This window comes from Colletes gigas, unplaced genomic scaffold (genome assembly GCF_013123115.1).
Source record: "Colletes gigas isolate AHSC1104 unplaced genomic scaffold, ASM1312311v1 Colletes_gigas_Sc00035, whole genome shotgun sequence".
Taxonomy (NCBI): domain Eukaryota; kingdom Metazoa; phylum Arthropoda; class Insecta; order Hymenoptera; family Colletidae; genus Colletes; species Colletes gigas.
The window spans coordinates 804,999-831,237 of record NW_025106664.1 but is presented as its reverse complement, the minus strand read 5'-3'; the positions used below and the strand labels follow the sequence as shown (position 1 = coordinate 831,237).

The following is a 26,239-nucleotide window of genomic DNA, read 5'->3' as shown; positions in this document are numbered from 1 at the left end:
GTCACGAAAAAGTTTGAGGATTGAATTTTTTTTACAATTTTAGCATAATTTTACAAATGAACATCCAAATGGATTTCTTAAAACATTTTCATTTTATTTAAAATATGCTCTCTGTAAAATGCCCTCAATGAGCAAAATTTCGATTCCTAAGAGGTCATTAAATAGCGTTTCTTTAGCTTTTTATGGGAATTATGAAGCTATCTGAAAAATGGGAATAAGTTATAAATTAGAACGTAAAATTTATTATTGAATGAATTAACAAAATTGAAATACACAGTTTTAAATGATGCCAGTAAAGAAATCCAAGATGGTATACTATGAGTTCGCGATCAAACAAAAATGATCTACCGCTTCTAAATGTCCTTGTGGGAGTATAAAAATTGATTAACTCCAACAATTAAGAGTTTTATACAATTTACCCCTAAAGGAAGTCACACATTGCTGGACCACATTGGGTTCGATTTTAATTTTACAATCAATAAAATCCAACCTAAGTACCTAGACTAAATACTCTTGATTCACATATGAAACCTTTACCACAGCAGAAATAGAAATAATAAAAGAGTTTCAAATGAATGTCCCGAACTAAAGAGCAGTTGGTCTCAGTTGGTTACTTCCGTAACTTTGTCATTTTTGCGAATTTTACTTTAATATTTTGAGGAGTCATTCTTAAAACAAAAATTTCGAGTTTTTCAATTCATCATAGTGGTTTCCCCTCTTAATCAAATTATATAAAAAATGTATCTCCAGAAAATTCAATGCCTCCGACGTATAGAGGGTCAGTCATCTTCGAAAATTGGGTCGAGACACACGTCGAAAAGAGTGGCCCGAGTGACACGTTCGTAACGAAATAATCGAACATCTCCAAATATAGACGCGTTGCGATATCGCTCGGAGCACGGCTGTTCGGGAGGTTTATCGTGTAACGACACAGGTGAAAACGTAATTAAGAATGTTGCTTATTAAAGCGCGTTGCGCGCCGCGGGGCGGTGGAGTAAAAGGCAAAATAACCGAGTGGGCTCCATGTGTGGCACGGTTAGCAGCCCATCCATTTTTCTGGCTGCTTGTTGTTTCGCGCCAGGGGTCCGAGAGCTCCTTCGATCCCGAACCCCGTACGCTCTCGCGTCCCGAAATCCACCGAGACTAATCCAGCACGAAGAAATCCGGGCCATAATCTAATCGTAATCGATGATCCCTTATCGATCCTCCATCGGACTATCCTTCGTCCAACCCTCGATAAGCTCGATACGTTGATGGTCCAGGATATTTCGTTACGAAACACGGAGAACCGGAAGCCATAAAAGGGGAGGGTCCTCGAATATATTTCCTATGTTAAAATAACTTTTTTTATTGAATCGATGACGAATGCCTCGAGTGCCCCATAATTTGTCGATCGCCACTGAGATGTTAAAAGATTGATACTTCGAGGGGGGGTACGCAGAATTCCGAGGGGGCAAATAATTAAGGAAAAACGAAAGATCCAGCTGAACTATCCTTCGTCTAGGATATTTCGTTACGAAATATGGAGAACGGAAGCCATAAAAGGGGTGGGTCGTCGAATATATTTCCTATATTAAAATAACTTTTTTTATTAAATCAATGACGAATTCCTCGAGTGCCCCATAATTTGTCGATCGCAACTGAGATGTTAAAAGATTGATGCTTCGTGGGGGGGGTACGCAGAATTCCGGAGGACAAATAATTAAGGAAAAACGAATGATCCGGCTAAAAAACACGTCGTGGTCGAGCACCACGGAGACCTCGCCGGGCACAATGAAAATTCCAAGCGTAAAATGTCGATGTTCCGGATGTCAGGAGCTGCCGTCTGTATAACCCCTGGTGTCACGGGGCCCCGTGACACCGGGGATACCGGCTCCGGAGGAGTCCGTGGCTCACGGACGGTGTTCCTCGTTCGCTTCCACTCCGCTGGTCCCGAACATTCGATACCGACGAGAGTCCACCGCGTGATTCCTCAGCCGTCTAAGCGCCAGTCATGCCGCTCTCATCAATCTTGTTCGATTATTCCGTGATGGGCGAGAAAGAGAGCCAAAGCAACATAGAGCGAGACGGAGACAGACGAAACAAAAGGAAGCGCTTGAGGCGGGTCGTTATAAATGGTGAGGCGATTTGATTTCTATTAGGCGTCGTATTGTTCGCTCCTCGCGGGGGACTACGATCCCACGAGCCATTAATGAATTCGTGCTCGCGGATCTGTCCTGGAAAAGCTGCCTCCATCTTCTTATCGTGCAATATATGTAGAAAGTTTTCGAGAATCCACAAGGTACGATTTGTAAAATTATATTTGTCGAACGCAACGTGTTTTGAGCAATGCTTTTGGGGTACGTTATACAGGGTGTTCCACATTTTTCCGTACACATTTCAGCAGTGTGTTCCACAAGCAAAAACAAGACTAATAAATGCTTTGTTAAGAAGTTATGACGAAAATATGAAATATGATGTTTTTTTATTTACTAAAATTTTGTTTGAAGAGAGCAACTGCTAGTCGAGGCACGAAAAAGTATTTTTTACGTAGAATTATGTGGATAACTTAAACATTTTTTTATCAGAGTTTAGTTTATGTATGAATTTGTGTACCTCCAATGATAATATTTCCTCGTAATTACATGAAAAATGAATTGAAAAATTGTGCTCCTCATGGAACCATATTCGAAGCACACCGTTCTGGTTGGACTCAGATGGATACATTTTGTAGAATACCAAAAATGATATAGTTCTACTAAGTTCGATATATTATGCTATTCCATATTACGAGCACTTTGAGCCTAATAGGAAATATGGTGACCTCAGTAAAAAAAGTATTTCCTACACCGTTATTGTATTATAATTGAACTTATAAAAATTTAAATATTATGAATTTATAGAAGATCAGTTCCACAAGCAAGTGAAACATGTGTATAAAAAAAAGGTATTCCATATAAGTCCAACTGACCCTGTACCTTCGTTAGGCGCGCATAGAAAGCTTCTTATGATAAAGTTGCGCTATTCATAGTCGATTTTCGTTTCTCGTCTCGAGGGGATCAAAGTTCCCCGATAAAGCAAATATTGTTTCGCCTTTACCTCGACGAAGAGAACAAGACACGCACAACAGGCTCGTTTACTTCCTGCAGTAAACGGCACACCAGAGGAGGCACCGAGCCTTCTCTTCTTTCCTGCTTTCTCCGGGCTCGTTTTCCTTTTCTCACCTTGGCGCGAGGGCGTTGACGGGAGGTGGACCATCGCAAACACTCCCCTGAAGTGTCAGTCTCGCGGATAATTTACGTCGTGGCTTTATGGGAGTCTAACTAGCGGGTAGAGCGACGGTCGGTGCCAGCGTCGATATCCCTCCACGACGCCCACGTCCTCCTTTGAAGGATTCCTCGGTGAAGTCTTCATAAACTGTGCCTGAAGACTCGCGGAATATTTTGTTTCCCTCCCTTCCGAGGTGTTCTAATTTTTACCATTAATTGCAACCGATAGTACGATCATTTATCGATAACGATAATAAAGTGAGCTCAGCAGGCTCGATGCAATGTTTGTTGGAGGAAATCAGGGTCGTAGCGACCTATTCCTCCGGTGCAATTCTCTCTAGAGGAGAATCGATTGGGGAGGGGGTAACAATAGGCAGATTAGAGGCTCGAACGGACTCCTGGTAGTCTGGCATTCACGTAACAGGATGAAATCGGGGCAAACGATCCAGGACGCGGGAGGTGAAAGCAAGAAGGACGGCCGGGAGAAGGCGAAATTATAGGTGGCGGTGATCCGAAGTGTAAACAGGAGAGGTCGGCCCTCCTGTACCGAGGCAATTCATGCAGGAAATCGGTTTGCCAGTGTCCGACCCTCTCCTGGCTCTTTCTACTTTGCTTCTTTTTCACCCTCCTGTCGCCACGACCGTTTTCACGGTCGTCATTGTCAATTTCCCCGACGACTGACCCGTAATAGGTCCGCTATTGGCAACGGGATCGTGGGACACTCGAAATCTCGTTTGCAAATAAGATTTCACGGTCTCGTCCCATTCGATGATGCCTTCTGGGCTCGAACGATCGACGACCCAAAATCTTCTATTATATTCTACAAAGTGTAGGTTCAATTTTATCATTAGGTCTTTCTAGTTTCATTTTTTATAGTAATCTATTACTTCCACTCGAAACAAGGATCCCTATGTATAACCAATTAATTCAAGATGATCTTGACAGATTTAAATGGTATTTTACTAACTGCATTTAATCATGTTAAAGACCTCGGTATTACTTTCTCTTTTAATTTATCTTTCAAAGTAGTCACAGGGTTTCCAGACTCTTTAAGAAAAATAATACACTCAAAATTCTCCATTGTGCTTTGACAAGACCTATTCTAATAAATGGCAGTAAAATTTGGTCCCCATACTACAAACCATATATCCTTACATATTGTACCTTTTGTACTAAAGAGGTTTTCTTCCCGGTAATAAATGAATAATAGTAATTTTAATAACTTATAACCGCGCCTATGCAAACGATTTCGCTTGCCAAGCAACGTCCATTATTCTCGAGACTCTTGCTTTTCTAAATCGCCGATTGCTCATCATCTACCTTTTACCAGCAAACGCTATGATGTCACCGCGCGACACCCACGCGTATTTTCCTCGTTACCATTACTCTCTCCTCTCTCTCGCTCCAACTTACGCCAGTTTGACGGCACACGCGTCCCTTCGGTCTCTCCCGATGACCTTCTTTTGTTCTCGCATAATCGCCGGACGTTCCTTAAAGCGAGTCAAGTCGGTCCATGCCTCGCGACCAAGGCGGTTATCACATTAAACTACGTAATGTGACATTTATTGCTATTGCGAGACAAATGTTTCGATCGACTCGCCAGGCGGGTATAGCGCGGTCGCCGCGTCGATAATTAACCTCCTGAATCGCAATCCTAACCCCGTTCACAGTCGATTCTGCGAACACGTTTAAATCTATTATCTAATCTTGGTTCGCGATCGAACTTTTTCTATTATCGATGCAATGTCCTTGAATTCGGGAGAGAAACTAAATGTAAGCCTTTGTTGATCGTTTACCCTCAATGTTATTAATAACAACTCGTTTAAATCAATAAAAAGTCCGGGTATCTCTAACTATCGACGTTTAGAACCGTACGAACTTTTTGGCCAAATTACCTTTTCTCTCTACGAGATCTCTACGCTGACTAATTCTAAAACTACAAAGTTGAGACTATAAGCTGTGGAATGTGTCGCTGTTCATAGCGATCAACTCTTACTTCAATCACTAATAAACGCTTGGTTAAGAACCTATGGCTACGCATACAGGAAGTGAGACTTTGTACTTCGATGATTGATTTTCGTATCGAGCTTGCTTCTTATGAAATTTAACAGTGTATAGTAGAGCATAATAATCAAATTCCTACAGGCCTGTGCTGACCACTGATGACCACTCCTGATACCTCTGCTGGTCTCTGCTGGTATCTGCTTGCCTCTGCTGATCGTTTCTATATACACACTTCGACCGACTTCTAAATGAGCCATTTGACTAACTCGAAGATTTATATTACATATATATCATGTCGGAAGTGTCAGCAGTGGTCAGCAAATGCACGCAAAGACCATCAGACGCGAGCAGAGGACAGCGGGAGGCAAGCAGATACTAACAGTAGCCAGTAGCAATCGTTATACGTTGTCAGAAATATCAGGAATCGTCAGCAGTGGTCAGCAAAAGCTAACTAGAGCGCCCAAGGGGCAACAAAAGTCAGTGGAGGCAAACAGTAGCCAGTAGTAATCGTTATACGTTGCCAGATATATCAGAAGTGGTCAGCAGAGGCCACCAGAGGCAAGCAGTAACAAGTAAGTAATCTCTTCAGGTTGTCAGAAGTATTAGGAGTGGGAAGCAGTGGTCAGTAGAGGTCAGCAGAAGCAAGTAGAGGCCAGCAGAGACTAGCAGAGGCAAGCTCAGGCTAGCACACGCAGACAGAGATCAGCAGAGACAAGCAGAGACCAGCAGAGGCTGGCAGCAGTCACTAGTAATCGTTACAATACGTTGTCAGAAGTATTAGCAGTGGTCAGCAATGGTCAGCAGAGGCTTGTAAGAAAGAGGACATGTGTCAGATGACCTTTGTCGATTCTTCGAAACTCTACGAGCTCACGTACGCGTGATCTGGCATAGTGTGAGGAAATGGAATGAGGTGTCCCCGGTGCACCCGGGGCTTCGTCTGGTATCTCTGGTCCAGGCCCAAGAGAATCGGGCGCACGAGCCAAAACCGGTGAACGACTCCGCAGCCAGGGCAGTCCGCGAATAATAAATCGCACAAATCACGGTCCGCTAGTTAAGAAAGCCTCGATCCGGGGCGCATAGGCAGAGCCTTTAATAACGGCAATTATCGGCGCCCTCCCGTTACCGAATCGTTCGATCCTGGCAGCTCGTATTCGGCGGTTCGAATAAGGTAGGCGCGTGTTAATCATCGCTGGTACAAGCGGAGAAGTGAGAGAACGAAATCGAGGGGTCCACCGGGCCAAGGGGGGCCCAGGGAAGCGCTGGTATCCCCGAATGCCCGTGGATGACCAGTCATTGTTGCCTCATAAAGCCAGTGAATGCCCTCCCCGTGATTCCGCCTCGTTGGGGCAGCCAAAAAACGATCGGGCTAATCGTTCGACGATTGTAATAGGTTTTCTTCACGGTCATTGTCCCGCCTTGGGACCTTTCGTACACAACCTGAAGACCCCGGCCAACGCGCGCGCGCTCTAGGAGGGCCACTCTTCAACATCCACTGTCCTTTAAAAATTTGCTATGGAATTGGTTTCTTTCTTTTTGTGCACGTGTTTACAGTCGCATCAATGGCTGAGGCTTATCTTTGTTTAGGCTTGACTTATATTGAGGGAGGAGACTTGTATAAAATGGTAAAACGAGAAATGATATTTGATGAAACTTTTAGCCACTTTTCATATATATTCTGTCAAGACACAATAACATTTCAAAATACAAATATCTTCCACTTTAAGTCGTCCAATACACTCTACAAAGCAAGTATTGAGGTACTTTTGCTCTAATACTAATAGTTTCATCTAATAGTTCGAGAGTTACGTAACACTTTGCAGTTAAATAATTTAATAAACTTTAAAGTGGTATAATTCTGAAACTATTAAGCGTAGGGCATAAGTCTCTTGATACTCTTTTGTAGAGATTAAAAAACTGCATCGAACTGCGTAATCAAAATTATGAAATTCCATTTTTCCTAAAAGTGCAATTGCAGTTTTTAGATGCACCGATGCAACTGCATCCTTTTTTAAAATGAAACTCTATGACTGCAATAGCATTATTCGATCTAGTTTTTTAAGCTCTACAAAATAGTATTACGATACTTATGCCACAAACCTAATAGTTTAAGAGTTATGGCAATTTAAAGTGAAATAATTTAGTATATGTACTTTAAAGTTCTATAACTCTTAAACTGTTAGCTATAGTTAATAAGTGAGTCAATATTCTTTTGTAGAGATTAAAAAACTGCATCGAATAGCGTAATCAAAATTCTAAAATTCTATTTTTTGTAAAAGTGCAATTGCAGTTTTTAGATGCACCGATGCAACTGCATCCATTTTTAAAATGGAACTCTATGACTACGATAGCACTATTCAATCTAGTTTTTTGAGCTCTACAAAATAGTATTACGATACTTATGCCACAAACCTAATAGTTTAAGAGTTATGGCAATTTAAAGTGAAATAATTTAGTATATGTACTTTAAAGTTCTATAACTCTTAAACTGTTAGCTATAGTTAATAAGTGAGTCAATATTCTTTTGTAGAGATTAAAAAACTGCATCGAATAGCGTAATCAAAATTCTAAAATTCTATTTTTTGTAAAAGTGCAATTGCAGTTTTTAGATGCACCGATGCAACTGCATCCATTTTTAAAATGGAACTCTATGACTACGATAGCACTATTCAATCTAGTTTTTTGAGCTCTACAAAATGGTATTATGGTACTTATGCCATAAACCTAATAGTTTAAGAGTTATGGCAATTTAAATTGAAGTAATTTAGTATGTGTACTTTAAAGTACTATAACTCTTAAACTGTTAGCTATAGGGAATAAGTGTGTCAATATTCTTTTGTAGAGATTAAAAAACTGCACCGAATAGCGTAATCAAAGTTATAAAATTCTATTGTTTGTAAAAGTGCAATTGCATTTTTTAGATGCACCGATGCAACTGCATCCTTTCTTAAAATGCAGCTTTATGACTGCGATAGCACTATTCGATCTAGTTTTTTGAGCTCTAGAAAATAGTATTACGGTATTTATGCCATAAACCTAATAGTTCAAGAGTTATGGCAATTTATTTCACTTTAAATCGTTACAAGTTATAACTGTTGAACTATCAGAGATATGGATTTTCCCAAACATTCCCAATGTATTAAAACAGTAAACCTCTTCTCGTTCGTCAACTCCCCCCCCCCTTTCTCTGGTAAAGTATCGTTGCTACCAAACTTCTTTGATATTGTATTAAAATGTAGTTTATTAAAACGTTGATACTTTAAAATTATTTACTCACTAATAAGCCTGGAGATTATTTCAAGCATGATCAAGAAAATTTCGTAAGCCAGAGTAAATTTCAAACTTGAAGCTTCGACAGGATATCTAGTTGTTTGTATAAATTGTTGATGCCAAATTTTGTTTGTTTTCCATTAAGTTACAAATTTTGTCCTCGTGAATTTCAGAATATCGAACAGCAAGAACTTACGGGACGGTCTAATATTTTTTAAATATTTCTGAACTCTTAGGGGATGGTAGTTTCCGTGGACTTGACCTTGATTCAATCGCTTCGTGGAATACGATGGTTCCCTTGAGATAGAGTGAGCTGACCTTGGCAAAAGCGCGACATTCCCCGCGCATTTTCCCGATGCTCGTTTCTATTCACGTTCCCCGGGGTACGATCGCCGCGGCGCCGCGCGATCGACAGAGTTGACAGGTCGATCCTCACGTCGCCCGTACGTGGCGTCTTTTTCCAACGAGCCTCGCACTTCAAAGCGCGGCGCTGACGAAGAAAGGCGCGTTCCGCGATCTCGTCCCACGAATTAACATTTTAACACCTTCGGGCCGAGCCCCCCTGCGGCGGATTTCCATTTCATCTCGACTGTGATCTCGTTCCGAAGGTTCAAAGTTCGGTCAGCGATTCAACCCTCGAACCTACGATCCCTCTTGGTCCTCTTTATCGTAATACAATAAATACAATACACGTTTGCGAGTTAAAAAATTTAATAGAAAACACACACGCAGTCTTGATAAAAAAAAATAGTCATTTCACAGTCTTCCTCTCGTCTCCTTCTTAGCGATCGATTCGAGGGTTCCTTCGACCTGTCATCCGGCTACGAAATTTTCTTATCGACCGGTTTCTTCGCTCCCCTGTTCGATCTTATCGTACGAGGAATTGGATTAACAGGATCAGTCGTTGATGCGATTAATCCGTCGGGCGCGTATCGTTGCCGATCGAGCACCGTGCGCTTGCCCCTCGATCGCAAATAAAAAAAAGGAACCCGTGCTGGGGGGGACGAGAGGGGGGGGGGGCTGGGGGATTCCTGAGAGCCGCGAGAGATTGAAAAAAAATAAAAGGAGCATAGTGGCGGGAAAAGGATTCGTCTTGCGCCGTGGATGGAGGAGGTGCCAGGATGAGAGGAACCGATCGAGAGCCGCGATCTCTCGAAAATCGAGCACGAGGGCCGCTCAGCGAGGCGTCGATGCCTTTCGTTTCGCGGCGCCGTGCCTCGCGATTAACCTGCAATTAAATCGAACTGAATTTCGACGGTGCAAGCGGCCGTTTGCTCGATAATTTTCGCCCTGGCGAACGTTCGCTGATGATTGAACGATAATAGTCCCCCGGCTCGGCCCGGATCCGCCAAATCCTGGTGACGCCGTGTCTTTCGTTACGCGATCGTTAAAATTAATGGCGATTCGGATGGTTCGAGTCGTCGCGAGATTATGGAATTCGAGTTCGCGTTCTTCGAGTGTCCCGGTTGGTGGCTAGACGAGGGGGAAGAGGGATGGGAGGCAGAGGAGGTGGATCAGCATCGTTATTAATGGGCACGATTACTTGGCGAAACTCGCGCCTTTGTGCGCCAGCCTCCTCCCCAACCCTTGCCCCCATCTCCTCCACCTCCGCAGGACCCATAATACCCACACGAGCATTCTTCGTTTACACCTGTACAAGCCCTTCTAAGTTATGCATGGGATCCTCCCACAGAAACAATGCACCCGCTCTTCCTTTTTCCCCCCATCGCGTTTTGGTCTCGTTTCGTTCGATAGTTCCATCCGCCTCTTCTTCTTCTTCTTCTTCTCCTTCGTCTGCTAATTGAAGTCGCGAAAGCTTTCCAGCGATCCATGCACTGTGGGCCAATTTACTTCGAGGATCTCGAAAAAGTTGACACTGTCAAGCGTTCTTCTTATTTTATTTTATTTATTCAATAAAAGGGAAGCTAAATTAGTATACGAAGTAGTAGAAACATTACAATTCTCCTATCTGTGGCCTGAAGTTATGATTTTTTAAACATACAAATGAAATTTCGGAGAATTTCTGGTCAGACATTATATCTTCGGTAAACAATTTTTTTCTCGAAAGTACGTAGAATTTCGGTGGTATGTCTATTCACCAAAAATGATTGTAATTGACCCCTTCAACCGAAAATAATTTTTTCAGAATGATTTGAAATTTTTTAATTTCGTTGAATTTGACCACATACTCGAATTTTTTTCTCGAAAGTGCGTAGAATTTCGGTGGTATGTCTATTCACCAAAAATGATTGTAATTGACCCCTTCAACCGAAAATAATTTTTTCAGAATGATTTGAAATTTTTTAATTTCGTTGAATTTGACCACATACTCGAATTTTTTTCTCGAAAGTGCGTAAGATTTCGGGGGTATGTCTATTCACCAAAAATGATTGTAATTGACCCCTGCAACCGAAAATAATTTTTCCAGAATGATTTGAAATTTTTTAATTTCGTCGAATTTGTCCATCTACTCGAATTTTTTTCTCGAAAGTGCGCAGGATTTCGGGGGTATGCCTATTGACCAAAAATGATTGTAATTGATCCTCGCAACCGAAAATAATTTTTTTAGAACGTTTTGAAAATTTTTAATTTCATCGAGAAGTGTTTGTACCATTTCTCGAGAAGTTACTCGATAGGCTAGATCTATCACAGTAGTAAAGATCATAGTCTGTGAATCTTAGCTCAGCTGTCGATAATCCAAAATGGAACGACGTCTCGACAAGGATAATGACATTATTATTATTCTTATTCAATAGTACATTTTAACAGGCAATACTCTTTTTTACGAACTTATACAGCTAAAACAGAATTCAAAATTATAGTAACTATAGTAAATACCGACTTTATTTTGAAATCCTCCAACATTTCGATAGTAACTAATAGGGAAGATGCATGTTATTAAAATGTTGAGTTACAATTCATTGAACCCCGTAGATGTATCGAATTTTTTTATTACTATCATTCGTGGCTCTTCCCTCATTTTCCAAAGAAAATCGTTTGTTTGGTCTCCGATATTTCTGTTTGTTCGTCGGAATAGTCTTCGTCGAGAGACACAAACCGGTCTCGGTTTATTGTCCGAGGCATTCATTAATTCGTGGTCAGAATTTTGTTCAGGACAGGGGGAGAAGCGACGTCGGAGCAAATCAAGAGGTTCGTGGAAACGTCGAGTGGAAATCTGGTCGAGTTATCTTGTTTCCCCGCGTAGATAACGCATCGGTCTTGTCTTGGAAGTGCGTGACACATTAAATAACGTTGCGTGCGAGTGACGATAATCGAGACACCGATACGCGAGCTGCTCGGTAACGAAGGGAAGCATGTTTCACCCGACTGGAAGTATAAATCATGAACAACAACCTGTGCCCTTCGTTGCCCGTTAATTAGGATATATGAATCCTCGGGGAGTGGTTTGGATTACTCGAAACGATGATAACCGAACCACAAGAAAGGATATTCAACGCTTAAATGTTAAAGTTGAGGATATAAAAATATAGTAGAAACTATCGAAGGGTTGGAGATAAACGGGGGGTAAATGGCGGCGAAAATGGCGACGCATTCGGCGTTTGGATTACTCGAAACGATGATAACCGAGCCAAAAGAAAGGATATTCAACGCTTGAATGTTAAAGTTGAGGATATAAAAATATAGTAGAAACTATCGAAGGGTTGGAGATAGACGGAGGGTAAATGGCGGCGAAAATGACGCATTCAGCGTTTGGATTACTCGAAATGATAACCGAGTCAGAAGAATGGATATTCAACGCTTCGTTGAACGTTAAAGTTGAGGATATAAAAATATAGTAGAAACTATCGAAGGGTTAAAGATAGACGGGGGAGTAAATGGCGGCGAAAATGACGACGCATTCGGCGACCTGAGCTGTCACGCGGATTCGTCTTTCGATACGTCAACGAAGGAACTAGTCGACCTCGTGGCAGTCGGCTGGCAAATCCTCCCGATTGATTTCTCGTTTCTCATTTGTCCGAGACAGCCTCGGAATCCCTCAGTTTCACACTCGACGTGAGACTGACCCCTCGTGCTTGACCCACGCGACGGGATACACAACAGGGATTATTGGTCGTCCGTCGAACTGGCTGTTCCGTCGCTTTTTCAAGCCTCGATTCGAACGATTTTCCTACGTTTCGAGGATGACTTACCCGGGGATCGTAAAACGAGCCACGTGGAAACTGGCGACCATTTAGTTACGCACCAATTGCATTTCCTTTTCTAGACTGTGCGTTATTGTCTTGTCTCTGTCAAAAATGTCTAAATTATATTCTTGTAGAATTTGTACACAGTGGTAGCAGTCTTTTCAATATCTGTCGAAGTGTATAACAAGAGATGGGGTCCTAAAATTGCATAAATTAACACTTTAATGGCCGCCGTATCGCGCGAAAACCGTTGCCCGTCACCACTGATATTGTAGACCAAAGTGAGATACACTAAGATGCAAGAAATATTATTATGAGGAATTATAAATGTACCCTCGACAAACGTGATAAGTTGAATGTATGATGAAATGGTGACTGATACGTCTGCTAGCTTGCGAAGTCACGTATTCGTGACAGCGGCCGTCAAAGTGTTAAATTGCAACTTTCTTGAACTGCTTCTAGTAAAAATTTCGTATAAAACTATTAATTATTATAGCCATAGTAGAAATCAGCATGCGAGGCCTTAAAAAATTTCATTTTTAAAAATAATTATTGATCATAAAATGGTGGAACTTTGAAGAAAAATCTCAAAAAACTGTGACAAAATCAATTCAAATGAATGTCCCGAAATAAAGAATCAACATCCGCCAAATCTTCTGTAACTTTGTGATTTTTACGAATTTCACTTTAATATTTTAGGGGGCCATTTTTAAACCTCCAAGCATTGAAAAGAGATAAAAAGAAAATCCGTCACAGTGGTTTCCTCCCTTAGGGACCATCAGTTCAAGAACAATAAATTCTAATGTTACTTCGTAAAATATCACAAAGACGCCATATTAGGATCAAGGTTTAAGTTTTGCCCTGGAATTCTACCGGATTCGTTGACGTCGTCGGGTGGTCGTTTCATCCGCTTTTTCAAGAGCCCGACGGAATTAATCCTCCTCTCTGTCGGAGGGCTCGCAAGGTCCTAAGCAGCTGCGGCGAACCGCAGAAAGGTGAAATCGAAAAGCTTGTTGACTCCGAGCGACGCGGAGAGAGGCCCTGTCCCGGGATTACGCGAAATCCCGGGTCACTTTTATTAGAAACATACATCTTCCCCACGGGACACGATTATCCGCGAGGCTCTTCCTTTCGATTGCTCCGTCCTGTGCACCCTCCTCGAGCCTCGCGAGGTCAAGTCCCCGATTCCCGAGGAGCCATTTCCTAGCCAGCTGCCGCGACTTAAAGTTTAACCTCGCCTCTTCTGCTCTCGAAACCTATCCGAATCTAATTCGCCGTGAAACGAGCCCCATTGCTCGCCCCCCTTGCCAAATAAGACGGTTTCCCAGCGCGCTTCCGCGAAAATCACGCGACTAGGGCTTAATAACGTTCTTATATTGTTAATAAATCTTCAGTTTTATTTGGAACGAAAACCCCTTTGCGTATATTTAAAAAATACGACGATTCAACGAGATGTTTGGCAGACCAAATCAGTGAAATTGTCCACGAAAGCGGTACTTTGTTCTTAGACAATTGTAAACAACAATTTGGCATTGAATTTGTTTTTACAGCCTCAAGAGTCCTCAGATTTATTATCTTTAACATCTAATTTTGAGAATTAATAATCTATGGATGATAGTCAGTGTGTTACAGATGGATCAATGCAAAATTGACTCGTTTGAAAATGGTAGTCTCTTGAGAATGATCTAAAAACACAAAGAATAATATTATTTTACTACGCGTTTTTGACAGCGATACAAATTACTATTTTGTGAGAAGAAGGGAAAATTGACAATTGCTTTAGAAGTTGCAAATCTGTTAGAAAGAAAATTAACTGGACGTTCCAAACCTGTTCGAATCTGGCAAATATTTATTAGTATCGGGCGTACGACAGATGATAGTAATAAAAATTTCGAAAACAGTTTTCATAGCGAAATCAAGGTCACTCTTCCTCAATATCTTCGTTTATTATATCTTTCAGAAATTTTTCTATACACTGTACAATAAATAATAGTTGCATCTTTTCATTAAATAATAATGTTTTCAACAATTCGGTTTAATTTGCGTACGCGGAGGGCTGTCGGTGCCACCAACTTCCGCGATTGATCCAGTCCTCAGGCTCATCCACCTGTAACTGAAAAAAATTATCATATTGTCTTTACCGTATAATAAATTACAAACAATATAGATCCCGATGTAGATTAATTTTATACTTAAAATCTAAGTTTACTGTTCATAAATATACAGTAAGGTTACCGTAAGGAGGTCGAAAATTAATTCGTTGACCTAATGTCTCGAGTCTTGCAAGGGTTTAAGGGCTCCTTCTAGCGTAAAGCGCGTTTTTCTAGGCTTTCTTTTTCTTTTACAGTCAAATTTACAAGGTTAATTTATACATATTTCAGTGATATTTCAAAATTTTTTACACGAAAAGAAGTTAAAAATGGTCGTCTCACGGTGTCCATAATTCCAGCCATTCTATTTGTTTGAAACCAAAAATCGGAAAAGATTCTTAATTGGTATGAATTTTGCTATAGGCGATAGTAAAAGAGAAAAGTCGATAATTTGAAGTTAGACTAACGATTTTTTTACGATTCTTTTTAACTCCAGGGACTTAAAAAAATATAAGATATAAAAATTTGGAATTGATTTTGGTAGGAACTATAGTCCGTTATAACTATTATTATCCATTATTTGGTAAAAGTGCGTAAAAATATGCCAATAATAATAAGGTTTGGATGCCTATAAACAAGCAAAAGCATAGTTGTTTTACAGAGGTACGTAACAAAACTCATCTAAACATCAAACGCTGTCACTTCTACTGAATTAGGGTTTTGTTCTATCGTGGACACCGTTTCGGAAAGCATAGTTTCGAGAAAAACGCTTTCAAAGAAGGAGCTCTACTAAAACAGCCATATCGTCGACCACTTTTAAAATATTTTCACGAAAAAAATAGCGTGTAATCCTTAAATATAAGTAAAAACTATGCCATGAATCCCAGTACAATAATATCTTCTTTAAAAGAAAAATCCGAAATGGCCTCTAGACTAGAATACCGCCTTAAATCAAAAAGACGCGAATCAATTGGGCGAAATTGCTATGGAACGCGTTTCGAAACACGCGAACATCGACGCGGTAAATTTAACACGGCAGAAACGAAAGGGTTAACCGGTCCTAGGCAGACCTAACTCGTATCTATCGTTGAACCTAGCCTCTGGTTACCGTCACGACTTCCCTCGTTCTCATCGTTCTATAGCCTGCGGGCCTGTTTGCACGGCGATTCCGCGTTCGGAAGCTCCTTATTTCCCGCCGTCTCCTCCGGATATCGATAGCTATCTGCCGCCGCGACGGAATTTATTTGCTTTCGCGTACGCCGCAACGTTATCTCCCGCGTCTGCCTTTGATTTACATGTAAACACCTCGTGCCGTACGATAAGGCTTAATTAAGTCGCGCCTGTTAATTAATAAGAGGCCGCGGCTCAACGGTCGCCATCCCGATCGTCGATCATCCGATTGAAAGTTATTCTTAATTGCACCGGCCGGCCGACGAAAAAGTCGAGAATCCCGCGATAAGAATCCACGAATTCCATTCGCGGGTCGAAAAATCTTCCCGATCTTCCCGTGAAATCGACGACCCTTGGCCACTTCGATCCTCCGTTATCCGAATAAGCTTTCGACGAGAACGACGCCAAGCATTTCTAAAACGTTGTCGTCCGAATTAACGAAATTCCGTCGAAAACGAATCTAGGAAAATGCAGCAAGGCCCTTAGTATGCGTGAATTATCATTTAATTTATTTTAAGTTAAAACCTTTTTTACAATGATATTTTACAATGTCGCTTTTTACATTCGAAATAATATCGCCACGACGTTCGATCCCTCGATATTTCGATCTCTTTCGCATCCCGGCCGCCTCCATGCCTTTTTTACGCCCTTAAAAATCATTATATGTACGTGTCTCCGTGTAAATGTGTTGTGAGTGTACGCGTTGTGTTCGCACGCGTATGTGTTTCTCGTGTTTTTATACAGTCTACACGCTACTCCCTAGTAATACTATTATTAGAATAACCTCCCCCCCCCCTTCCTCCAAGGTCTCACATCCGTTTCCTCCCTTCGTCCCAACATTTTCCGATCGCGAAAAAGGGGGGTTGGTGCATCGAGGATTTCACTCGCGGTCCGTCGTTCCCGTTCCCATTTTGCTTTTCAGTCTTTGTTTTGTTCGAAAATCACGATGTCACTGACCCCCTCTCATCACCCCTATCGCAGGAAACTCGCTATTGGCTAGACGATCGATCGAGGGACAACCCCGTCGCCCTGGATCCTCCATCTTCTTCATCGAACATCTTATTATTCGAGTAATCGCGAAAGAAATCTATTTTTAGCTTCAAAGATTTTCAATTTCCTGACAAATTGGTCGACACATCACTTTTTTTGCTACCACGGATGGACATTAAACTTATATTATGTTAAAATTTGTAATTCTCGAGCTTTATATCTCCTTTCACCAAAATTTTCCAACCCGAAACGCCATTTTGTCGCGACAGTTTTCGAAGCAGAAGATCGAGAGAAGAAACGCGGGGGGTTGCAGCTCCCGATCGTATCGGTTCGCGAGCACAGTACTTTCGTTCGAATTCGCGCTAAAGCACGCGACGCACGGCGGTTCCTTAAAACGTTCTAACGATCGACAAAAAGAAAGGATCACAATGTGGTCTCGACTCGTGGTCAACGATCGCGGCCGAGTCCTACGCGATTAATTAATTAATTAGAACGATTAATGAATGGAAATCGGCGATCGGCCGATCGGCGACGACGATAATAGTGTGTAATAAGAATAATAACGATAATCGTCATTTACGGCTATTAACCTTTTCGCTCGCGATAAATCGTTTTAATTACCATCGCTTGACTATCTAGATGCAAATCTTACGATGCGCAATTAACCGCTAATTTATGCACAATCACTTTTTCACTCCTCTCTCTCTTAACGCCTTTGCCAGCCGCGCGTTCACGGCGTTATCATTATATTTATAATATTTATAATATTTATATATATATATATATTTATATTCATTTGTATATATATATATATTTCGATTTGTTTATTTATATATTTATATACTATCATTACAATAACGGTACACAATCTCGAAGATACAAAATTTACAACGTGTTCTTCACTTTTTTTTATTTTCTGTTTATGGTTTTTTTTTTCTGTCACATTTCTGGCTTGTTCCTTCTCGTCATGTCCGTCCCTGTCATTTTCTTCGTTCCGCGGTGAATATAGTTTCTTTTTGGTTTATACTCTCTATTTCGTTTTACCCATCTTTCTCTTCGAAGAATCGTCTTTATCCAATATTTTCTTTTTCTTTATATTCCTTGACAGGACGATCGACTCTCGATCTGGATCACCGGAAATTCCATATAATTTACAGATTTACTCTACGTGGTTTTACGATTACTTTGCAGTTATTTTTTTATTTTTCTTGCTTGCTTGCATTGCTATCGCTAACCGGTACGACACACGATCCCGATGGACGATTGGACGTCGACAGTTTTCCCTCGATTTTGATATTTACCGTCGCGACGAGAATCTTGCCGTAAGATCCTTTCCGGTATAAAATTAAAACGCTATCGTCGTTTCGTACGACGCGACGCGAAACTTAAAAAGGGAACCGATCGGCGTCCAATCGACCGCGGGCGGAATTATAAATTCTCGTTAATAAAAAGATTTTTAAAATTGCACGATGTCTCTCGATTCTCGTCAAATACACACTTAAACGCTACGACGTTCGCTGGCCTCCGAAGATCGATTCCGAATGGCGAGGGTTTCATACCCTTTTGTGTTCCAAAGTTCAACTTCGATTTTAAAAATCATATACAATTTACAAACCTTCCAGGCTTTCGATTCCCTAGCCCGGTAAACGATCGTTTCTGAGTTCCTCCCCTCCCACCCGCGCCCCCTAACCTCGGAGGGCACCGTTTCCGGGGTGGTCGATTCGAAATTTCGCGAAATGTCGCCCTGAAAGAATCGTCTTCGAGGCCTCCCCCTCGATCGGGGGGAAAAATGAAACAAAACGAGGGTATTTCGCGACGAAAATCGGGGGTCGAGGGACGGACGCCTCCCGCGCGCCCCCTCCCTCGCGTCTCGACCACGCATCCACGCACGTGGCATATAAATTCTTGCATTTTACCATTATAGTGTTTTTATGTACACCGCGTATAATAAGACTCGATACAAGTTAGCTGACTTCGTTTGTACTTGGGGCCTGGGCTCGATGGCCCTACGATAAAACTTTACATATTTACAGCGACGCGAGACCGCAAGAACCAGGAGATGAGAAGGGGGAAGAAAGTGGGTAGAGAATTAAAGACAGAACGGAGAATCGTAATTTCTTTTTTCTTTTTTCTTTTTTTTTTTTGTTCGACTTCCTGCCCTCGAACGTCTCTCGTTTCGCGCGGGGAGAGAAAGGGAGGAGCTTGACTTCATTACGTTAGAACGAGAGTGGTGGGCTGCGTCCTGAGCTGCTGATCACTCGCGATTCATGTGTACTCCGATCGCCAACCGGTCTGAAACCAGACAAAGAACATCCATTTGTTTTTCTCGCCGTTCGAACCTCGATACATGTTCGGGTGCTTCTTGCGAGGAAATGTTCGCGGGACACTTTCCTTCGTTCGATGGATTAAGGTTGGGGAACAGTCTTGTCGTGTCTCTGGTCTTCTTGGAACAGGAGTCTGCTTGCGGATGGATTGAACATTTCCTCGCCGGTCGATCGATTACTACGCTACTACTATACGACTAACGAAAGAATGCCAAAGATTGTGTCGATCCCTTCGTCATCCGAAATCCAACTCCGATCAGTGGCCGAAGAATCGTATTCGGAGTTCACCGGGTCTCCGAATCGAAACTGTTCTGATCTTGACCTTGTCAAGGTCGTTCGCGGTTATGGCGCGACTCAGCGCGTTCGTGTGAGTGTGCTTGGAATTCGCGGTGTACTGTGCACGGCTGGAAAGACGACGAGTGGGTGGAGCGATATTTAGCCATGCCTCGGTGGTCGTTTGCTATTGGACGAGACGCCAGAGGGCGCCACCGCCTTGTTACCGCCCCCTAGTCGTTTTTTCAGCCGTGCACAGTACTCGACGGTGGAATTAGCAAACTCGAGCGAGAATAAAAAGCGAAAGAACGTCGTAGGACGCGATCGCCATTATTCGCAGATCCGTTGCCACGGTCGTTCGTGGTTTCGCGTCGAACCAAAAGACGGCTTATCGGTTAAAGGGTAAAACAGGATGGAACGTGTACTCACCATTGCATTCGTCGTGGCGGCCAGTTGGAGACCCTGAAGACTCGTCATGTGATGGGAATGGGAATGCGAATGCGAGTGCGGGTGGATGGGGGGAGGCGCCGGTGGTGCAAATCCTTGATGAAGACCTCCGGCCACGCCGACACCCGTGTGATACATGTAATGCTGCATCGCCGGATGCATCGTGTGATGATGCTGCGACGTACCTGGAACCAACAATCACCCTTTGCCTTTAATTTCCTACGTTGGAAACAATTTTTAGTCCGATTAAAAACTAACTGGGTTATAAATGTTCCCATTTCCTGAGAGAACTCTCGAGGGATTCTAACCTGGGAGAGTTATGATCAGGGGGCTATCGACTGATTGGAAAAATTTTGCGATAAAGATGAGCGAGAAGGGTTAAGAGATAATAACGTAGAAGGGATATTACGCTTACCCATTGGTGATCCGAATCCAGAATGGAAGGGCTTGTTATCGAGATCGAGATGACCACTGGCCTTGATCATATCGCCCATAACACCGCCGAGGCCTAAGCAGCCTCCGGCCTTCTTCTTCTTGCTCTTCGACGAGAGCTTCCTGTTCCTCGTCTGAATGCCCTCCTTCTTCATGGTCAGCGGCCGGTTCACCTGCAAGAGTCGTAGCCAACAATTCGTTGAGTTGAACAGTACATCTAACGCGAGGCATAACGGAATGAACAACTATAGGGGAAACATGGGGCACGGAAGAACGCTTCGGTAACTTTGTTAACAAAATGCAGCGAGTAGGTCAACAAAGACGAAGGGCGATAAATCATATTTAAATAGGTTAAGATCCCATCTAATAAAGAGAGTATCCAAAGTAACAAACCGGCCGATTCCCATCGCGCGTCTAGCGTCGGTTAATTGCCACTTAAGGTGTAATTACTAGGTTTACACCACGCACCAGTTGCCAATTTGTATGTAAATGCATTTTACAGGCAAAGAACGCAAACCCCTGCCGGAATCCGAGACTTTTCCAGACGGCGAGTTTTTCTCCCACGAGCAACAAATACACGGCAACTTTCGTCTGGCTTCCAGACGGAGCGCAATTAACGAATCCCTCAGATTCCTGGTAGTCTCCGAGAGTCCGGCACAATTAACGAATCGACAATTTTCGAGCCACTGCGTCACCGTCGCAATTCCCCCCCGACAACGCTCGCTCGTTCTTGCTAAATATAAGACGAATTTATTCGAAGCATAGGACAGGAATTTTTATAATAAAAATAATTTCAACGCGTCGAGTACAAGGTTTCTGCACAATTACTCGCGATGCAAGTAGAATTGGATACTTTGGTTGAATTTGGAGCGTAGACGAGTCCAAACTGAGCTAGTTTTTATTCAAAACGATTAGTGCAAACTGGGGATGGATCTAGTTTGGATTTAACTCAGACCTATGTAGATCAATTTCATTTCTTTGTACAAATTAACCTAGTTTTTATTCAAACACAACCCAATACAAATCAAACTAGAGCAATCAAACTAAGGACGGATCTTGCTCGAATTTAATTTAAACCTAGGTCAATTTTACATCTTTGGATGAAACATAAGTTAGTTTGTACAAACAGAAGTCAATATAAATCAAATTAGTGCAAACTGGGGATGAATCTATCTCAAATCTAACTGGAACCTAGGTCAATTTTGCATCTTCGTCGCATGAAAGGTCGACGCGGGAACAGCGTAAATTCTTTTGTTCGTTGCTGGTGAAGAGTCGGAACGTAGTTTGGGGGGGTCGAGTGATTCGGCAAACTCGGCCAATTGCGTAATTCCGAAAAGTGTCGTTGACCGTCTGGACGTTGGCTTTGGTGGCAGCGGGCAGAGGAAGAGGACGAGAAAGAAAGGAACAGCGCCTGGGGGGCTGGGGAGGAGGACGAGGGAGGATGATGCCTCCGCCGCCACCTCCAGCGGCTCGTTCGCGTATCCCGCAATACCAGGAACCTTTTCCTTAAGTTGGCAGTTGCGTCACGTCGCGGCAACTACAAAGCGCGCCTCCACCTCCTCCCACCTCCTTCTCGTCGCATTTCCCTTCCAACCCCCCGTCCCCTTCCCCCCCACGGTGCAGCACACCACACTTGCATACCTAGTTATTTCGTACTTAAGTATTGCACGCGGCGAACGCGCATCCGTGCACACGTATACATCAGCCGCATAATTGGTCCTGGACACAGAGCTGGCTGAAAAAGTCTCGCTCCGCGAACGGAACCTTAAGGTTACGTTTTAAAAAGGAAAGGGAACCAAAACCTGTTCAACTAATGGCCTGTTAGCTATGCCCGGACTATCGAAACCTACGCGTTCGATAGTCCTTCCAATATCCCTACTATCTGAAACCCCATCTATCCTAAACCACCGGAGAGATTAGACCCCCACGTTACACTTCGTCGCTGTTGTTTATAGGTCGATAGTCCGTATGAATATGTAACAGGTAGATTAGACCTGGCGTTACGTTTCGTTAAGTTTGACGATCTTAGGGCGTCAATAGCTTACGTACATATGTAACCCGTAGGATACACCTAACGACATCCTTTCTTATTCCTCGATGATTAGGTATTAGTGATTTTGCCCGCAGGTTCGAGTCGGTTAATACTCTACACATGTAACGGAGATTAAATCTATCCGACAAAGAGGCGTCGGACTTAACGTTACAATTAGTCGACGACGTCTTCGAGAAGACCTCTAACCGGGTCATCGCTGTACCAACACGCGATCGCAACCCAATACATCGGCCTACCGGGGTTTGAAGCATGATTTAACATTCAGGTTGGATCGCGGAGATGCAACGTGAATCACGGACAGTGCGGCGGCCCATGAATAAACAAAGGATTATTAAACGCGCGTCAACTGCGTACACGCCCGGCAGAACTTCCTCCTGCTTTCCTTTCTGCATCGATGCGAGAAACGTTTGCGTCGAGGGGTCGAAGGTCGTCGGGACCGAGCGCGACGAGACAACGGAGAGCCCAAGTCGTCACGCGAAAACGCAGTATTTCAACGAATCGACGGATGAACCTTAATGAGTGGAGCGCATTCGCAAGAGGCGCAGCACGCAAGAGGCAAGAAGCGAAGTAGCCAGATACGAAAGCTCGGAACCGATTTGAATACAATACGAACGGCTTTAATAGGAACCGAGTAGCCGGTTAAGTCCGCGCTGGTGTCCGAAACTGCGCGAGGTGCAAACAAAAGGGAGAGGATCTGACGGAAAGGCAACGAACCAGAGGGAGAGACAGTGTCCTGGAGAGGAACAGTGGAACGAGAACCTGGTGAAACGGAGAGGAGGAGACGCGGAGGGGCTGTTCGAGAGATTCGAATGCAGATTGATGTGGTCACACACGATGCAACCGCACACCGATCGCATACGAAATCGGCCCGGATCGCGGCGCGAACCCGCCTGGTGGGGTCAATGAATGAAAGATTGGAGACGAACCGCGTATCGTTCGAAATTTCCCGCCGATCCTTGAATCACAATCGGTTTCGCGGAATCCTCGGACAACCGAAAGCGTCGATGCAAACTACGGCCTTCTAGTTGACCGTTAGAGCTACCGGTTAGGCGCTGAGACTGTGCATCGGCTTTCGGATACATGTAGATTAGGTTCGAACCAAAGATACGTACGGAGAAGTTAGGTTCAACGCCATAGTTCGTTAAGTCGGTCTGTCGTTAGCCTACATAGGTATGCGACGGAGAAAGTCCAACGTTATATTTCATCGAGTTGTGTTTCGATGTGTGTATAATAGCTGAACGTACGTGTGACCGAATGGTTGATTCTTAGCGCTGATCCTTGAATCTCCGATCGATTCGGGGAATTCTTGCGAATGCATACGTTTGTACTTTGGTTAAGGTTGGGTGGGTATCGTTTGCAAGTACCTACTGTAGCTGGGCTCGTCCTTGGATAGAATCGTTGGATCGAATCTGTATTTGCCTTGGACTAGATTTAAATTACAGTAAGGAGCACAGTTGAAACAGTAATCGCAAGTTTTTTATAGATTACTATTTACTGCTGACGATATAGGAGGATATTAAAAATACAAACGTTATAGTTATCTTTATCACAGTTAAAGGTAACATGAGAAACTTTATCAGTAATTCACATAGAATTGTCTTAGCAATATGTTTGCATCTAGCAGTTTAAAATGATTACAATATGCTATTCTGCATCTTAGCACTCAATTGCTCACAATCAGTCGAAAAATCAGTCTAAACAAATTTCTTATGTTACTTCTAACTGTAATAAAAATAACTATAACTTTTATTTTTTAATATTCTCTTATATTCTTAGCAATAAATAATGATTTAAACAAAACTTGTGGTTATTGGTTCAGTTATGCTCCTTACTGTAGGACCACCTGACAGAGGAGTCGAAGATTCAATGCTAAGTTGAGGTTAATTAAGTTAGCCTATATGGATAAAGTAATCATGTTTTTGCATAAAATACAATAATAGTATTTATGAAGCTGAAGCTAGTTCTCCAAACAGAAATACTGGACGCGTGTTCTAATCAAAAGGCAGAATATTCGAGCGCGAACTCGCCATGTGAAATTGGTGCACCACAAACGCTCCCAAACCCCGCATACTGATCAATTCCAATTATCTCGAGAACAAAGCCATGTAGGAAAAAATGTTGCAGAATGTTTTCGACTCATTTTTAGAGGAGGAATCGACATATGGCGATGAATTCTAACTAGGTTGTAGGTCTAGGTTATGTTCGAGAAGAGATTCGAGATAGTTTGCACCGATGTTGAAGGTTGTTGTTTGCTGAGAGGTATCGTAGCCAAAATGTTCGTTGTTCTGGGAATCAGGAGATTCTAATTCAGACGATCGAGAGCCTACGGGAACCGAGACGCGGGGCTCGTTGCAACGTGGCAGCGGAATGTCTCGTACGGCGGTTCATCAGGGGCATATCAATTGGCGCGAGCGGGCCTTTACGTTTCTTCTTCGTAACGCGATTTTACAACTTCCTCGCAAGGCACCCGGTGCCGCCTTCTTCGACGAACAAACGAACGAGACTCTCGCGATCCGTGACGCATCGCGAGATCGATCCGTGATTTATCTGCGAGTCTAACTGTACGGGCGTGATCCGCCTGCCGATCGAAAAGGAAATGTGAGAACCTTCGAGGTTTATTCAAATTTCATCGATCACTCCGGCTTTATTTATCCGCTAAATCCTATTGTTTACCATCCTAAAAATATAATTTGCAGCGAGCAAATCGGGGGGAAAATACATCGATGTTGCTCTCTTCTACCAACTCTTGCTATCAGACTTTCGGAAATAAATAATTGTGCTTTTCTTTGATCGTTGTGAAAAAAAGAAATTAACCGCGACTTTAATTATCTGCTAAATCCGTTGTTTATGTTGCTCTTTTCTACAACCCCTGCTCGCTATCCAAATTTCAGAAATAAATAGTTATGCTTCGCTTTGACTATCGAAAAGCATTAAACGTTAACGCCATCGTTTGGGAGCGTAGGTTTCCGCAACGTTGACCGTCTAAACTTGAACGCGACGACTATAAGTATCCTGTTGTTCTTGGTTTCGGGCGAGCTGACGGATCGAAGATACCAGGTCCTAAAATTATTCCGCTTATCGGTCAATCGCTGTGTCAAGCGCACGCACGCGTTTCCGAGCGCCGTGTGTAAATGCGGGGCCGCGCTGATCCATCGGGCGGGTCAGGATCGAGATCCGTATCGGAGGAGACAGGGTGCCTCTGTTTCTGGTTAGAAATTCCCCGAGTTTGTCCGCCTTCGTCCTCCTCTGCCGTTACGTTTTCATTTTAAATTTAAATCGTACCCGGAATTTTGACGAAACTCTCGCCGAATTTGGTTCTTTAACCCTTCGCTACGGTTGTGCAAGTTTTTCTGCTCGAACGAGGGCCTTTAAACCGACGAATTTTCGAAACGTTTCAAATATTTCTACGTTCACTGCTTTAAAATATGTATGATTTATATTGAGAGATTTTTTCCCTAGAATAACATTTTGTAGAGGGTGTTGGGCTATCCCTGGGAAAAATTTTAATGAGAGATTCTAGAGGCCAAAATAAGATGAAAATCAAGAATATTAAAGAATTCATTGAGGCTTCGTTAAAAAGTTATTAACAAAATTATTGATAAAATTTGTCCACCTACATGAATTATCATCTCGAAAGTGCGTGGGATTTCGGGAGTATGTGTATTCACCAAAAATGATTGTAATTGACCCCTGCACCCGGAAATAATTTTTCCAGAATGATTTGAAATTTTTTAATTTCGTCGAATTTGTCCACCTACCCGAATTTTTTTCTCGAAAGTGAGTAGGATTTGGGGGG

General features: G+C 42.7%; 1 protein-coding gene across 1 annotated transcript in view; it reads right to left on the bottom strand.

Moving 5' to 3' along the window:
* Positions 1 to 18,627: 18,627 nt before the first annotated feature.
* Positions 18,628 to 26,239, bottom strand: part of LOC122402327 (GATA-binding factor C-like) — an 85,273-nt gene continuing 77,661 nt past the window's right edge. Inside the window, exons 6-8 of the mRNA XM_043405021.1 lie at positions 20,374 to 20,563; positions 19,941 to 20,143; positions 18,628 to 19,206 (exon numbers count right to left, since the gene is read on the bottom strand). Coding sequence (XP_043260956.1) covers positions 19,180 to 19,206; positions 19,941 to 20,143; positions 20,374 to 20,563 — 420 coding nt within the window. The 3' untranslated portion in view covers positions 18,628 to 19,179. The remainder of the gene's footprint in view (positions 19,207 to 19,940; positions 20,144 to 20,373; positions 20,564 to 26,239) is intronic.